The following is a 16,698-nucleotide window of genomic DNA, read 5'->3' on the forward strand; positions in this document are numbered from 1 at the left end:
CAGCAGAGGCGCGGGCTCCCATTTCGGTCTTAAAGGCAGCGCTGGGGCCGTCACGCCCGGCCAGCCTCTGTCACCCCCCAGGGCTCGCGCTCCTTCCCCCCGGCCGCCTAGGAACGGGACTCTAAAATGGCGGCGGCCGCCAGCGCCGGTGGGCAGGTGAGTGGAGCGGCGGCCTCTCCCCTCACCCGGCCCCGGCGCGCCGCCAGCGCCCGCGCTGCTCCCCCGCTTCCCGCCCGGCGCCCGCCCCTAGCGCGGCCCCTCGCAGCCCGCCCGCCCTCGCAACCCGCCCGCCCCCGCAGCGCCCCCGGCCCGGCCCCACAGGCAGGCGGCGCCGGCCTCGCCCCCCCGCTCTGCCGGGCCGGGGCCGCGGAGGAGAAGGGAAAGCTCGCTACTGCGCACCAACTGAAGGCGTGCTCAGGCCCTCCCGCGGCGGCGGAAGGAGCTAACCTCCCCCGCTCGCCCTGGCAGCGCGGGCCGGCCCCGCCAGCCCCCGTCCGCCCTGGGGCGGCAGCGGGCGGCTCGGCTCCTCCGAGGCAGCCGGCTTCAATCCCTGCGCGCCAGCCTGCCCTTCCTGGGAGGGATTTGGCCGGGAGAAGCCGCACACCTGAGCTCTGCGGGAGCGGCTGGGGGCCCTGCTGGGGCCACTGGCCGCGGGGTGGTGTGGTGGAGAGCCGGGGCTGACTGGGAAGGGGGCTCCCGGGGCGGGGAGGGGATGAGATCTCAAATAATGGAGTTCGAGAAATACACATCTTGGGGCACAGTCTTCTTGAGTGCGACTGTCGAACACAGTATCTGGGATTTCTATTCCTGCAGTAGGTGCGCGTTCCCCATCTGTATGTCTGGAAGCTGCGCGCTTTGTGCAGTCCCCGGGGACAGACGTCAACACGCCTGGGGTTGTCGCACAGCTGCTTTTCGCCAAATAGCACCTCTTGTTCCATCTGCAGATTTTGTCTGTGTAGAAAGAAAAATACATCCATTTGTCCCGGATTTTTCCCCTACCTGACAGCTGTGGTCAGGCTCCTGGCCATATTGGGTTCCTGGGCAAATGGCCACTGTCCCAACAGTAGCTGTGTGGAGTAAGCAGCTTGTGTGCACTCTGAGTCCTGTGAGCTCCTTGTTTCCTCCGTTCAGAAAGTGCCACAGATCCAGCATATTTGCAAGTGCACCCCCAGTTATTTTATGTATATTCAATATGCCCAGAACACGCTGGAGTCATTGTGCAGCCAATATAGGCCGCTCTAGACATGTCCGTCAGTGCTTCCAAGCCATTTTGTATTTGCACAGTTATACTAATTTTGTGTTTTAACCAATAGTGATCTTAATGATGTTGGGCATAATAATTTGTGTAGTAAAACCATTTTTTCCTGATACACATTTTACTTTTTATCAACCACTAGTAACTGAGATCAATAATCCTTATGTTACTAGGATTCATTGCTTTTACCAATTATAGCACATCAGTAATATACTCTGAAAATCAAAATTGTGTCTACATTTTTCAAAGTTAAATGCACAAGCAGAGTTTTCTGGATGCGTAATTTAAAAATGTCGTGTGCATAAAGTAAAGTTGCATAAAACAAAGTCGCAGCTGTATTGCAAAGTAAGCAGTTTTCTTGTTGACCACCTGTACTGAGTTGGCTGACCTGAGTGGGAAGCCCATTCTCCAGTCAACAGACATTACTTTTTCAAGTAATGAAAAGTTACTTGAAAAGAAAATTAGCATAAGTGTAACATAATGGTTGAAGTATTTTTATCAATTTAAAATAGAGGCTGCTAATTTAATATCTCTTTATCTCTCTTGGACTACATTATAGTTTGTGAGGTGCTGTGATGTATATATTAATTTTGGTGTGCATATTAATTTAGACACTGAATATGCATATGTTATAATGTAATGAATCTATAATTATGCAGTATATTATGCTGACAAATGTACTGTATACTGTCAGGCAGTAGAAAAACAGCTGAAGATCTGTGGCTTTAAGAGGAATGTGGATGTCTTAGTATTGTATCTGGCTGGACAGTAAGTAAAAGATGTTTCTCTGTTTGGCTTTTACTATAGAAGTAGAGCACACAGTAAATGGTAACCTTTCATAGTGCTTTCTGTATCAGATACTCTCTGAAAATCATTCATATGTGAAATATCAGTAAATCATATTTATACCTAGCCCATACATGTTGTGTAGGAAGAAATGGTGAAGATACACTGACATACACAGCAGAGCTATACTCACAGTGAAGTAGTTAACTGCCTCAGCCCTAGATACACAATCCTTCTCCAGCAACCCAGAATTGCTCGAGGGTCTGTAAGTTCACAGAGTTGTGCATGAACTTCTACCACAGGGAGCAGAAGAGTGAGGCTTAACGGGCTGATCTCTGCCTGTTCTAACTGGCTCGTAAGGCTGGGTGGAAAGAGTATCAAGAAGGCAAATGAAAAAAACACAGGACCTGCCCAGTCTAAGAACTGCCCAATTTCTGACCTCCCTGAAGAAATCTGTTATTGCAACAGTAGAACTCATTGGTAGCACCTTTGAAATTACCTGCATCTCCACTCTTAAGAATTGAAGGAAGGGCAGGGCAACATGAAGTGAGTACAAGTACAGGGACGCTTGTTTGAGGCTGGCAGTACTGATCAGAGAACTGATCTCCTCTGAGAGCTTTATGAAACAGCTTAAGATGTAGGGCAGATGAGGAGAAGAAACCATGCTAAGTGAAGGAAGGCAAAGCTTTCATGAACCTGTGGGTGATCTAGGTTTATAGAGGTGTATGTTGTAGGATGAACATGCTGAGAGGCTACCGTAGAAAGATGGATACGTGACAGAGTATACTTCAGAGTTTTTGGAAAGCATATTTTGAATTTCTGGCCAGGGCATAATTCCAAGTGTTGCATACCTGTCTGCAGCCTCACAACTGCATCTAGTGTTTGTACAGTTGATATTATATATAAAGAACTAATGTAGTTTAATAAATCAGGGACAAGGTTTTCAAGGTCTCTAGGTCCTATGAATGCAAAACCAAAAAAAAGGTGTTAAGGGATTTCAGTGTTGTCTAGGCTGTTTTTAGTGGAAATCAGGTAGTCTTGAAAATTTAAATGTGCTCACTGGTATCTTTAAATTCCTTAGCATATCTCCTGATTTAGACCAAGAAAGTATTTGATGCTTTGTGAAAATAAAATGTAAAACATATAGTTACTGTCAAAATGATTAAAATATGTATTTTAGAAAGAAGAAAACATACATAAAATCTAAGGGAGAAGTTTAAATAATGAGAAAATTACAAGATGCATATATATTTTCTAAACAATACAAGAAAATTATTATAATGTGTATGTGTAAAAGAATTAAGACTGCGCATATAGTCTTAATAGGCACATTTTCTGATATGAAAAATGTGTGCCCTCACTGGCTTTGAAATATTTTTTGGTGTGGAATAAAAAGAAATGGTCAGATGGCAGATATAGAAGTGATCTGTCTTCCCATGAAACCATTTAGAGAAAGATGATGCAAGCTGGCTTCTTTGATGATTGGAGAGAAGTGAATTCTTTTTATTCTGTACCAATTTATATAAATCTTGAACCTCAGCCAATCTCAGTGTCAGATCATGCCTCCTTAACTGTTGGTTTGACGTAATTTTCTGCTGGTTGAAATAAGAAAATGAAAAAATAAAGTCAATCAAATAAAAGGGAATAAGTTTATATTTTTAAACCACTACTATTAAAGGGATGTGAAGAACTGTACTTTTGGGCACTGAAAGCTGTCATCCTAGGAAAACCGATTAACTTAGCAGTAGGTAGGAAAAGAGTGCTGCAGGCCAAAAAGGATCAGTTTGTAAGAGACATGCAAAGTCTGGAAGGTGTACAGAAAGGGACAGGCTCTTTTAAAATGTTAGAGGAATTAAGCTCTACCTGGGGCAAATTAAATGCCTTAACACCAGAAAAAAACCCCAGATCAATGCTTGGAGATAGTCAAGATGAGGCTGTTACTAGACAGGGAGTAAAGCCGATTAAAATGTAAACCTGTAAACTAGGTATAAAACAGCAGTGACAAAGAATACGAGGAAATTTTGGCTTTGCTACTTGAAAAATAGTTCAGGGGTGTACAGGTAGAACTACACGGAAGAATTAGATAGTAGCTCTCTAAGAGCTCTGTGTGTCCTGTCAACACTCATCTGCTTGTCTGTATTTTCTGGTTACTTGTGACAATAGACAGATAAATATGTATTTGTATATGTATAGTGTTCGTTTTTATGGATTATTTGAGGAAGCCAAATAGTTTAACAAAGTAGCAGCATGGGATAATTTGATTTTCAGAAATACAGGAGAATAAAAGTACAGCACCTCAACTTTGTAGGGCTTGCTCTTTACAGATTTTTTTTTCAAATGCAAGATCAGAAAAGGTGTCCACTCCCCCTTTGTCTGTATCTGGAGGGTTTGTTAAAAAAACCCCAAACCATGGGAAATTAGAGACTAAGCTTCACAGTTGGAAAACAAGCAGATCATTTTAGTCTGATGATGTGAGGTTAATTTTTATCAGTCCTGTTAGTTCTTTCTGAAACACTGGCCCTAGTCTTGCAACATGTTAAAATCCATGAGGAAAGTTTTAAGTCAATTAAAATTGTCATGTAAAGGTCATCTATAATTATTCTAAAGGAAATCAAGAACATTTATTTAAAGCAATGAAAAATAAGGAGGAGCAATTAGTGAAGATTACTTGGCAGCTCATTAATGTTCTCTGGTTAGTAGGTAATTTGTTATTTACAGTACACTATCAAGCTCAAAGTGCTAGATACACAATCAAACAAAAAACCCTACCAGCACATAGGAGGTACTTCCAGCCTCAGTGGATGTGCAGTTTGATTTAAAACAAGACTGTTAATGAATATGAGTAAATACTAAGTTTATATGAGGACAAGAGAGAAGAGGGGTGAAAAAGGGCAAAAGATTTCACAATATGCACTAATATGAAAAATAATAAGAAAGGTACATTGATGTGCTTGGTGTCTGTCTTCTGTTGGCTTCTCTGGCATTGTGGTTGGACAATCCACACTGCACCTTCAAAGCAATTTTCCTTTTAGGTTTGTGTCCCCAGGATGCCAAACTTCTCCTGTGTTCTGAGCAGTTTCTACAAACTGCAAAGTACATGGGACTCATACTCCCTGGGAAAATAAATGCTGTTATGGAAAAAAATTAATGTATCTCTTGGTTTGTTCCTATTTCTTTACCACCTGCTGCTTTGTTATGCTTTCAGGTGTGTAGAATGCTTACACAGTCTCTACCATCTTGTTCGTTGTGTCTTTCTCTGCTATGATTTCTACAGAATTTTTACAAGCCTTTTTAGTGCTTGTATAATATTATTTATAAAAAATTCAACTGTTTATAAAGTGATTAAGCACCATTAATGTTAAGAAATTTGTTACTCTTTTTTTTTTTTTCCCCCCCTCCCTCCACCAGAGAACTAAGAAGTATCCCAAGTCTATCACGGTTTCATAGGTTAAGGTATTTGTGGATTAACAACAATAAGGTAATAAGGTATTCCTTTAAAGAGCAGAACAATGCATCTATACTCACTGATTATTATTTAATAATTTTTCTAACTTAAAGTATTTAATAATTGTCAAGCTAATGAATTCTTTTTAATTTCCACGTAAATTTAACTGATTTAATTATGACTGTTTTGAAGATACAGTATTTTGTTTTACATTACAGAGTATAAGCTGATAATATTTTCCTTTAGATTCACATCACATTTATAAATTTTGTGTATTTTAGAAACTGAGGTTTTGTGCTAATACCTTAGCAATAAAAAGAAAGATTGAGTATATTTAGAACTAAGTTATCAGCATAATTGCCTGATAGCATGCCGATACCTGAGGTCTGGGATAGCAGTTTCCAGTGTAGCTCATAGCAAGTATACCCTGCCCACCAGAGTGGGCAGCTCTTGGAACAGACCGAGGGGTGATATGGCTGTAACGTATTCTTATAACAACTTCTGGGCTTCCTAGTTTTTCAAGAAAGGAGTGGACTGCAGGAAATGCGTAGCTCTTTTTATGCCCTTGCAGACATGCACAGTTTATTTCCTGGCAGGCTGGTGGTTGAGGTGAGACTCCTTTTTGTCCTCATGCACACAAGAGTGACATACAACTCTTTCAAAAGTGCTTCTCCCTGTGCAGAGGAAGTAGCACTGCAATGCTAGGGCTGATGGGGTATCTTCTGCCATTATGCAGGCTGTTGTCACCTAAACATGTTCAATTTAGGAGAGATTTCCAGGTGAGTGATTGGGCCACATTAATTTCTCTTGTTTCCAATGCACTGTACAGTCCTAAATCGGTTACACAAACCATGTACCTTACTTTCTCCATCTGTGCAAATCTAGATTATAGTATTTATTATATCCCATAGGGATTTTAAGAGAATGCTCTGTCGAATATCTGGACATTCAGTTTCCAGCCAAGTGTAAGCACATTGTATCTTACACAAAATCATCTACTTGACAGTAGAATTATCTGATTTAGAAATCTCTGAATACATAGCCAACCATTATTAAATGGTTGAATTGAATCCAAACCTTCACCATTAGCCACTGGTAATTAAAAAGCAAGAAAAGTGATAAAACCCATGAATTTCTAACCTGCTTTTAAATATCTTACTGTACAGTAGTTTACATGACTTTCACCATGGGCTAAAGTTCTTAAAACACCAGAATTGCTTGCTTAGGTAAGTAAGTAGCTCTGTGAGCAGCAGAAAAAATAAATTTACATTCCATGTCACTTAGGAGTGTACATATATTTGCTGCCCCAGGCTAACATCAGTTATATAGCATCTTCTGTCGACTTCATTGAAAGACCTGTGGTTATCCAACTATTTTCAAAAAAAGCAAAAATATGGATACATTAAAAGGTTGAACTAAAATCACAGGTATAATAAGGCTTTCCCTTGTATTTCTAAAGGACACTAAAGAATTAGAGGAAATGGCCTGATGACTAAGCAGATCTGATCTTGCTGACCATAAAAGATAAATAAATCTGATTTTTGCACAGATCTCACTTTCCTACCTAAGCAGTAACAAAGAGCATTCTTCTGTTGTTCTATATAACTTGTGTGGAAATACCATTTTCTATATAACTTGTGTGGAGAAGCCACTCAGGGGCTTTTCTTAGGAGAAGTCTCAGCTAAATGCTCTAATAGGGGAAGCATATTTTTCTGAACTCAGAAGACCTGAGATCTTTTTTTCTTTCCTTAAAAATGAATCACAATAATTTTATCACAAAAAAGTAAATTTCAGATGATCCTAAACAAACCAAACTTGTCGAAGATAGAGAAACACAATAGGTATGTGTGGGCTTTACACTATAGAAGATACAATAATCATTGTGAAGAATAGAATTTTTTATTTGTAGAATATTGCTGTTTTCACTGAGCCGCTTTTTCTGAGGTGAAACAAGACTCAGAGAATGGTATTATTTGGTATAATAATGGTATTATTATTAACTTTAAAGTATCTTTTCTCAGAGGATTTCAGAGAACTTTAGGAAAAGAAAAACCTGTCTTATTGTCCTCCTTCCAGCTTTCAGATACTGTTAATACACAGAGCAAAGCACGTTTGTTTTAAAATCAGTAGCACAATTCAAGGACTGAAATCATTCTCCCACTAACAAATGACTTTGCATCACAGAAATCAAAGTAGTGTCAGGAATAAAATTCTGGTTGTTGTTCTTGCATTTAAACTATAGGATAAATACTTAGGCACCATTAGTACTCCCAGTTCTCCACTATTATAATGGTCAGCTTGGTATCCCATTGCATATACTTTACCTTGCATTGCAGTGAAGACAATATTAGAACTGAGCTTCTCCAAGCAAGGTGATGAGATTTCATAGGGACTGAAGATAACTCTGTATTGGGAATATACCCATACGTAAATTTATTTTCTGTAATTGTAATTGATTCTGTAAATCTGATTAAATGTCATTTTTGGAATTCCAGAACAAGTATGTGCTCTTTGGACCTGCTGATGAAGAAATAATTTTAAAACTAGATGATCGGCTTCTTCCAAGGATATATTTCAGGAGTATTCTTAAATCAACATAGAATTATTACATCCTACAAGGGTGTTCTTACAATAAAAAATATTTCAAATGTGAATAGAAGGAAAAGAAAATGTGAAGACCAGTAATTCAATTAAATCTGTTTCCAAATACAAATATTAAATTTGTAGTTCAAAAAGTTAGGTTAGGCTGTGCTATGTGTATTTGATGTGTAATTAATATTTCTAATGAGCTTTAGCTTTCAAGAGAATCCTTAAACCAAGAGTCTTAAACAGAAATATAAGAAACTCCCTATAGGTAAACACTTTTCAAGAGGCTGTGTTTATATTTCTCCAAAGTTAAATTTAGACTGACATATAACAGTTTTCCTAACTCTAATTTCAGATCCAAGATTTAACCTTTTTGATCAAAAACTATTGCCTGACTGAACTCTATCTCAACAATAATGAACTGACAGATATATCAGGTACCAATATTCCCTTTTTAGATTGTTGAGCAGAGGCCTATACTTTCTTTTCTGTGTATTGGCATTCAAATTTATAAAAGTGGACGACGGCAGGTAACTTAATGGTTGAAAGCTCCTATGTATGCATAACAATACATATTAATTATTTTCTTAGAGATTTAATTGTTCCAGCATACTTGAGTGGCAATAAGGTGGTACGTTTATCCTGGTCTAAGGGATGAAATGTCATTCACTTTAATGTCAGACAATTGTAAAATATTTTTGATCTTATGTGACCATATTTCATATTGAAAATTAACATGCAAAGCTCCTTTTACATGGTGATTTGTAGTCCTCTCGCTGACCAGGTACTCCGTAAGCTGATAGAAGTACCTTTTGAGAGCCATTTATGTTTATATGATGAAAAACTGATAGCAGTGCTGATGGACTTAACATGAAAATAAAAGGGTAATAAATCAGTAAGTTGTCCCACTGGTAAGGTAGTCACTAAGGTTCTGCAGTTTCTTCATGATACAGTTATATTTATAATCAGAAGTATTTTGCAAAGTTACTGCAAAACTGTTTTATTGTAAAATTGCATCTGTCTTACACTTCTATTTCAGTTTTGCTTGCTCTGGTAGATTAAATTGGCTGTACCAGACTAGTGAATTTGTGAATTAAGAGGCCAAAGCATAATAAATTTTTGTATATTCTTGACATTTTAAATGTTAATATTTTACTTTTCTCTGTCCCTATAAAATGTTGGGATGAGAAATGATGTTTATTAGTTTCTGTGAGATTTTGAGAAAAATGAATGTTTGAAAGAAACAAACATATGGGAACGAGAGACAATACAGAAGATAACAAAATATGGGTAAACAGAAGGGCAAGTATCATTGGTAGAGAAATGTGGATGAGAAATACTGTATAGAATTTGGAAAATGAGATGTCTACGCCTGATGTGGTGTGAGGATGTGAACACATAGTCTCAGTCAGCCACAACAATATTTTGTAATAACTTTTTCATACATTAATAATTATTTGAAATTGAACTGTTTTCTAAGGAATTCACTATTGCTTGTGAGGCAAAGGTAGTATTAGGGATATACTATTGTTTGTGAGGCAAAGGTATATTAGGTAAGGGTAAAAGGAAGTGAAGACGAATTAATCAAAGATTACTGGGATATAGGAGGAAGGAAGGGAGGAAGAAGCGAGGATGCAGTTGATATTGATTTGTTGAGGCAAGGGTGATGGGGACAAATGGAAGGAACTGGAATGAAAAAAGGCATATGTTCAAAGGATGTGACTAGAAAGATGAAAGGGATATTGAAATCTGATAATTTTTTTTTTTTACTAATCTCATGCAAGGTGTTACCAAAAGGCAGGCATAGATGGGTAACTAGAATATCTAATTCAGTGTGCAGTATAACAAAGCAATTATCTAATAAAGGCAATCAGATACGGTGAGAATAATTAATTATTTTTCATTTTATTTCAGGTGCTCTGAAACACTTATGTGCATTGCAGACTCTGTTGCTTCACAACAACCAGTTAAAAAAACTTGGCAAAACAGTGAAGGAATTGAAAGGAATGATAAGCTTGCAGACCCTAAGTAATACCTTATTTTTACTTTGCAGAACAGCAAGTAGTAGGGTTTTTGTGTTTCTTATCAGGATGTTTCTTGTCTGTTTCCACATCACTTGCCAATAGCCTTTGAAGCTAATTATCAATTTCAACCAAATTTGACAGAAGAAAGAGATCTCTAAGACATGAAAATTCCACAGAGAGTACCTCAACTAAGAAAAAACTGCCAAATGAGTTCAGAAGTTAACTCTTTTTGGCTGCTGGCTAGCTAGTCTCCTGGATGAGTAGCTTGGAGGCAGTCAAAGCAGTTTACTGCTACCTTTTTGTAAGGGAACATGAGAGTCCAGAGAGATTATCACAAAGGTGAAGGGAGTTGAGAAACAGGTGTTACTGCTGTTGAGAGTGTGTGTGATAGGTTATAGAACCCAAATTCCTGCATCATTAATTCTGTTGCTCAGAGAACTTACTTTCTGCATTTTTTGGCAGGCTCTATGGATTTGTAGAGTCTAAGAATGAATATCCTTTAGATATTAAGTATAGCAATATCTGTTAAGTAGCATACTTTTTGATATACTGGCTGGAAATGAAAGTACCATAGGCTCTGAAATTTCAAATTAAGTTATACAAGACAGTGTTGGCACCACTAAGTTAAAATGTAAGAATTAGCCTCCAGGGAAAGTAGGATTATATATATGCTCTTAACCTATTGAAAGTGAAAGTGTAAGCAGTCTTTTTCCATGGTTCCTAAAAGAATGTCATCATAGGTCATGCCAAATGCTCAGTACTTTGAGAAAACAGGAAACAAGTTTTGTGTCTTAGTGACACAATTAATGGAGGTGAATGTCATCAAGCCATACCTCCTTATGCATTCAAAAAATTGAATGTCAGATTGCGGGAAAGGAAAATATGGCTTGAAAAGTACTTAATTGAACTTGACACTGGGCCAAAATTAAAAAACAAATCAAGTGTTTAGGAAGACAACATGCCAGCCAAATTATTGTAATTTTTTTCATTATATGCAAGATTGAAAAAATAGTCCATTTAAGAATGCAGTTGTTGGAAGTGATTAGGCAAAGTCTGGACAGGCATCCTATGTATGAATGGTGCAGTCACTTGAATTTAATGTTATAGCCCTACCAATTAAGAATAGGCTTCAACAAAGCACAGGGAGTTTGTTGTACTTATTGCAACCATCTGTGGGAAATAAAGACAAATAACAGATAGTTAAAGTGCTGCCCAGTTCTTATGAATGGCAGTCACAAAGGCATAGTGAAAACTGGGTGCATATTGGACTAGCCACCACCATAGAAAAGCAAGTGTTTAAGAGAACTATCAAACAATATATAGAATATACCAATCTACCCTGATAAAAAACCTGTTCTTTAGTTCAAAGATATGAGAGTAAACGCTAATCAGTGGAAGAAACTTAATAGCCTTAAAAACCTTAACTTTACAGTCATTCTTTTTTGACCTTTGCAGTCATGAAAAAATTGTCAATTTGTTTGTTTCAAAGAGATTTCATAATAATGAGTTCTCAAATTAACAGGACTCTATTGGTTTAATAAAATGCACTGTCATATTTGAAGTAAATGACAGCAGTAAATGAACAAAATAAATTTTCAAAGTCATATTCTATATATCATATCATATTACAACATCATTTATTTGCCTACTTGTAATATTCAGAAATGTGAAATAGGTGCAGAATTTACACTGTGTAGCTTTGAAAAGGCCTGCGCTCATAATTCACCTTTATAAAATAAAAACTGGTTTGGGAATGGGAGAGTTCTCACTGTTGTGAGTAGATCTTTTTTATTGCCGGACAATCCGATTAAAAAAAAACCCACTTGCTAGCCTTCAACAGAACTTCTGGATGCATAATAACATTTTATTAGTTTGTAGCTTTTAGGGACATTAGAACTACTAAAATGGAGCAGTCTAATACACTATTATTGTTCACTTCAGAAGTAGCATCCAGCTGCCAAAATGCTGCATATCTCTTCCTTAAGGCTCTCTTGTGATTTTTAGCAACTGTCCTGCACTGGATTTGTAGCATAACACCATTCTTCCTCAGGTGTTTAGGGAAGACACTCAGCTTCTAAAGATTTACTGAGTGGATTGTTCACAACTGCAGCCTTTTGGGAGATACGGAGGGTTTCTTTATGGAGTAACCTTGTGCTCACATCTCCCTTTTGGAATCCAAGATTTTTGTTACGTACTCTGTAAATTGCCTCAACTGATTTATTATCCACAGCTGATAACATCTTGCTGCTAGACCTCAGAAAACTCCTTTTGTTTTTCATTATGTTTGTACCACAGTTGTTCCTTTCTGCCCCATGTGGGTTAGGCACACTGTTTTCCTACACTCCAAATAGAGAAAACAGACAGAACTGTGGAGGAAGAAAGCATTATCCCTAATTTGTAGAAGTAAAATTGCATAACCTTGACAAGAAAGTAGATAGCAGAGCCAAGAATTGATCCCAGATGTTTTGTAAAATAAGACCGTCTTGATCCATACAATGGTTGGATTTACTGTAAAAATGAGCAGTAGGAAAATTCATATACTCGAAAACAAACCTAGAAATCAGTGTAGATGAGGAGGGATGTGCTTCAAGTAGCATCCAGATTCAGAAGGGCTTAGTATCAAACCTGGTTTGTGCCTTCGAAAAATCTCTCTCACATCTTCATTCCATTCTACTACCAAATGTACCTGCTTTGAGAGATCTTTCTGAAACATTTTTCTCTCTGGAATGCTATCACATATTTTCTTGACTCAAGAACAGGCTTATCAGATATATACCTTATATTCTTTATGATTAACACTTTCTAGAAAAAAAAGCTATATACTGCTTCATTTGGTAAAAATGGAACTTTCTTTTGCTGCCACCTTGTGGGTCTCTTACTACTTCTAAGTACAGTGGCAAAGTACTTTAAAATTTGTTAAAGAATTAAAATATTTTAAGTTCTCCTCTGTGTAGGAGTTACCAAATGCCCATTCCAGCCTTACTGCGTCCTCAAAATAACTGCTAAATCATATCAAGCACTGAGCCCTCTTTGGCAGTCATACTTACCCTGAAGCATGTGAAATGGCATCTTGTAGTTTACAAATCTGTGTGGAATATTTCCAGACTTTTTTCTTCTAGTATCTCTTACTTGCTTCTGTAATGCCATCTTTCCCTCCCTAACTGCTAAAATTACTTATAACAGGATTTTTTGCCCTAGAGTGAATATTAGCCACAGCCTCTCCTCAAAAAGGGAAAAACAGACCAGTGTAAAGCTTGGTAGAAATTGTCAAAATTATTAATTTAAGATATTTTTTTCTCTGCTCTGATCTTAAGGTAGCAGCCTCCTGATTATTTTTACTGTCTCAGAAGAACAGCATTTGTATAAGGAGAAAAATAGCATTATTATGTTTTTCATTTAGAAAAAAACCCCACCCAACACCACTTGTTTGTTTGTTTGTTAGCTGGTCTGGGAATGAGCCAGTTTCTATTTTAATCAACCTCAGATATCACTCTCATGAAACAAACTGATCTGACATGTCAGCTAGGCAAATGTTCCACATCTGGCAAAGCAGCAACACAGCACTGATACCTGTCTCTGTGTTGCAAAGGTTTGGTTATTCAGGTAATATGAACCTGAATGTAAGTATTTTAGTCAAGTTGCTAATGGGCTTTTGGAGCTTAGTACCTCAAGTCTCAATGAAAGTTAGTGGGACCTAGGTTCTCAGGAACTTAGGCCCTTTCAGACATTTTACTCTTTAAGTTTCTTGAGTTTTCAAACTCATCATGTGTCAAAACATCAGAAGACTGGGTATTTACATTTTGTATTGTGTCTATGGGATAAAAACTTTATATCAGCTATGGTAAAGCCTTAGGTGTCCTAAAGCTCGTCTGGTTTTAATAACTCTCTCCCCCTACAAATTTTGTGTCTTACCTTTAAGCTGTCACACCTAAAACACTACTATTATTTAAAATAGGCATCACCTAATAATAGATAAGAAAATCCAAGGCAAACTCTTAGTGTTTTTGTCTGTATATCATAAAAAATAAAAAAAAACCTTCATAGGTTTGGAGTGCATGATCGCACTGTTACTCAATTCTTGCCTGTGGTATTTTGCATACTCTGCAATAAGCCAATTCTTGCAGTCTGTGTTTAGTGGAGTAATTTTGCATGTGTAAAGAGACTGTGCTTTGTTTACCTAGCATAAGAACAATTTTAATTTGATAATATTTTGTACAAAATCTTTGGCTACTAGTGATCTTTAATTTTCCTGCCTTGCTAAGTTGGGTTTTTTTGCTGGGTTTGGTTTTTTTTGTGATGTTGTTTGTTTTTTCTGTATACTTTTTGCAGACCTATTCCATAACCCTCTGGCACAAGACCCAGACTACCGGCTTTATGTGATATATTTCCTTCCTTCAGTACAGCTCCTTGACAGGAAGTGTAAGGATTGCTTTCCTCTTCTCACAAAGCATTGACAGTTGCTTTTGATTTTAATCAGTTTGGAAAAATAGGTGAATTAATCTTGCCTGTTCTTTTACATGTATGTTTATCTTGTATCTTGGTCTATATATTTTTGGGTACGAAAGACAGATAAAAGCCTATGCTTAGAAACATGTACCTACATTTGTGCATTCAAACTGGTATATTCACATGGATGAGCATGTTTACTTAGATATGGATAATATCCTCAGCTATCTACATGTTTCTGTACAGTTTAAATATGTATTTCTTGATGAGGTACATGCTGACCAAGCTTTCAAATACAAATCTTCAAAAATCATCAAGAGATCTTTCACAGCTTGTCTACTCTAAATTCTACAGAAAAAAAAAATTGTCTTAAGAATAGCCAGATGATAAATCAGTCCATCCATAGACGTGCCACAGTGGACCCAGAAAATCAACCTTGGTGATTTTTGTCTCTGGTGTTTGGAGACCTATGTGATTGGTAAGAGGAGTGAAAATGACTGGAGAGCACTGAGAAAGGTGTTGATTCCTACCCCAGCTCTAGCTCGTAAGAAAGTAGCAAGGAGAAACAATGTAATCTTGAAAACCTGCTCAGGACTGCTTTAGGAGAATCAGGATGCAGGACTTGAGCAAGGCAGCCACAGGACATCTGCAGGTGCTGGCAGACTGTGTAGCTCTGTCATGAAGGAAAGCTGGTGGATGGGCCAACAGCATGTGGCAGGGGTTGATGAGGAGCTGCTGGATCTGATCGCATGGCCATTTGCTTACACATTCATTTTGCATTGGTACCTCCAGTCTCTTGAATATTTGGTCTTGTGTTACATCTGTGCTTAGCACGTCTGTCAGGCTGTTTCACTAATGATCATTTTTGACTAGGGAGCTACGACTGAAGCTTAATGTGCTGGAAAATACGTGTTGCATTTACAGCTCTAGAAACACTTTGGTAAAACTTCCTGGACTTAATCTAAATACAGTTATACTGTAATCAGTCCTGGACTAAGACTTGAGGCATTAATTTGTATCAGGCTGTACCCTGGACTTTCTATTTAGTAAACTATAACATTACAAAGCTTCTTCACCATCTGTGGAACATTACCACAGCATAGTCCTGGCTGTCTCCTTTACACAAGACGTGCTCACACTTCTGTTACCTCCGGGCATGACTACTGCAGTTCCTTCCTAATTGGTCCCTTAGACACCATGACTTAAAAACTTCCCTGAATTCAAAATGCTTCTGCCAGAGTTAGTTACTTGTTCTAAACCTTTAGCTCACTTTGGTTGCATAGCTGAAGTACTAGATTAGTATGCAGTTCATATCACTGAAGTTAAAATCCTCTATTTGACTTAACAGTCTCAAACTCTTTATTTAAAATTTAAAGCTATTTTTGAATTAACGTGCAAAACAGGAAAATTTGAAGCTTTTCTTTTGATTGCACTCCTACAGTTTTCTCTGTAATTGAGCAATGGGAATTGAACTGGCCTTGAACCAGGATTTGGTTTTGCTATTCATAAAAGAACTTCCAAATCTTTACTGACTTCTGCAGTAGATCTCATTTAAGTGGTATGAAGAGTCTTGCTTTCTAGTTTCTTGGTTTAAAACTTCTGATCCTACTGCACTCAAAAGAAAAATGTATTTTATTGGACAGGGCTTCACCCTAAAGCCTTAGGAAGTATCACTCCACATTCCCATTTTGAATTGTTGTGAAATTATGCACGTTTACACTGCTGTTGTTACAAAACTCTGCACAAAAAAAGTGAATTAAGTTCTGCATGCAGGTAGATAATACCAGCCATTTAAGTTGATAGAAAAAAATAATTTTTTTATATCCCTTTTCACAGCAGTTACACAAAGAGAAAGGGAGTCAGCACTTCATCTTTATAACCGCAAAAGGTCTTGTGTCATGCAGTCAATAGCTTTTGGAAAGAGAGTAAATACACCCCTGGGGACTACAGTGGGATCTAGCAGATGCACTCAACCAGCCAGAATACTGATGATGCCCTCAGGTATTTATAATAATGTAAGGAAAAGCATGCATTTTAAGGTGATTTGAATTAGAAAAAGTTCTTTTCATTAATTTGATAAAAAGTTCTTGATTTTAGTAATAAAGTATAAAGGCATCAGGAACTCAACCAAATTGCATCATAAAGTAAGTACTAGT

General features: G+C 37.8%; 1 protein-coding gene across 9 annotated transcripts in view; it reads left to right on the forward strand.

The window, feature by feature from the left end:
- Positions 1 to 16,698, forward strand: part of LRRC72 (leucine rich repeat containing 72) — a 27,838-nt gene continuing 11,140 nt past the window's right edge. For 3 of the 9 annotated variants that reach the window (XR_012774187.1, XM_075492920.1, XM_075492928.1), the window contains exons 1-7: positions 1 to 156; positions 1,950 to 2,023; positions 5,450 to 5,519; positions 8,428 to 8,509; positions 9,987 to 10,100; positions 14,426 to 14,515; positions 16,379 to 16,543. Coding sequence is in view for 8 of the 9 variants with exons in the window: in XM_075492920.1 (XP_075349035.1) it covers positions 127 to 156; positions 1,950 to 2,023; positions 5,450 to 5,519; positions 8,428 to 8,509; positions 9,987 to 10,100; positions 14,426 to 14,515; positions 16,379 to 16,543 (625 nt within the window). In the remaining variant the exon portion in view is untranslated. Of the gene's footprint in view, positions 157 to 1,949; positions 2,024 to 5,073; positions 5,247 to 5,449; positions 5,520 to 8,427; positions 8,510 to 9,986; positions 10,101 to 14,425; positions 14,516 to 16,378; positions 16,558 to 16,698 lie in introns of all 9 variants that reach the window. The other 6 variants (XM_075492922.1, XM_075492921.1, XM_075492924.1 and 3 more) reach the window with 6 other exon arrangements.

Source organism: Mycteria americana, chromosome 2 (genome assembly GCF_035582795.1).
Source record: "Mycteria americana isolate JAX WOST 10 ecotype Jacksonville Zoo and Gardens chromosome 2, USCA_MyAme_1.0, whole genome shotgun sequence".
Taxonomy (NCBI): Eukaryota; Metazoa; Chordata; class Aves; order Ciconiiformes; family Ciconiidae; genus Mycteria; species Mycteria americana.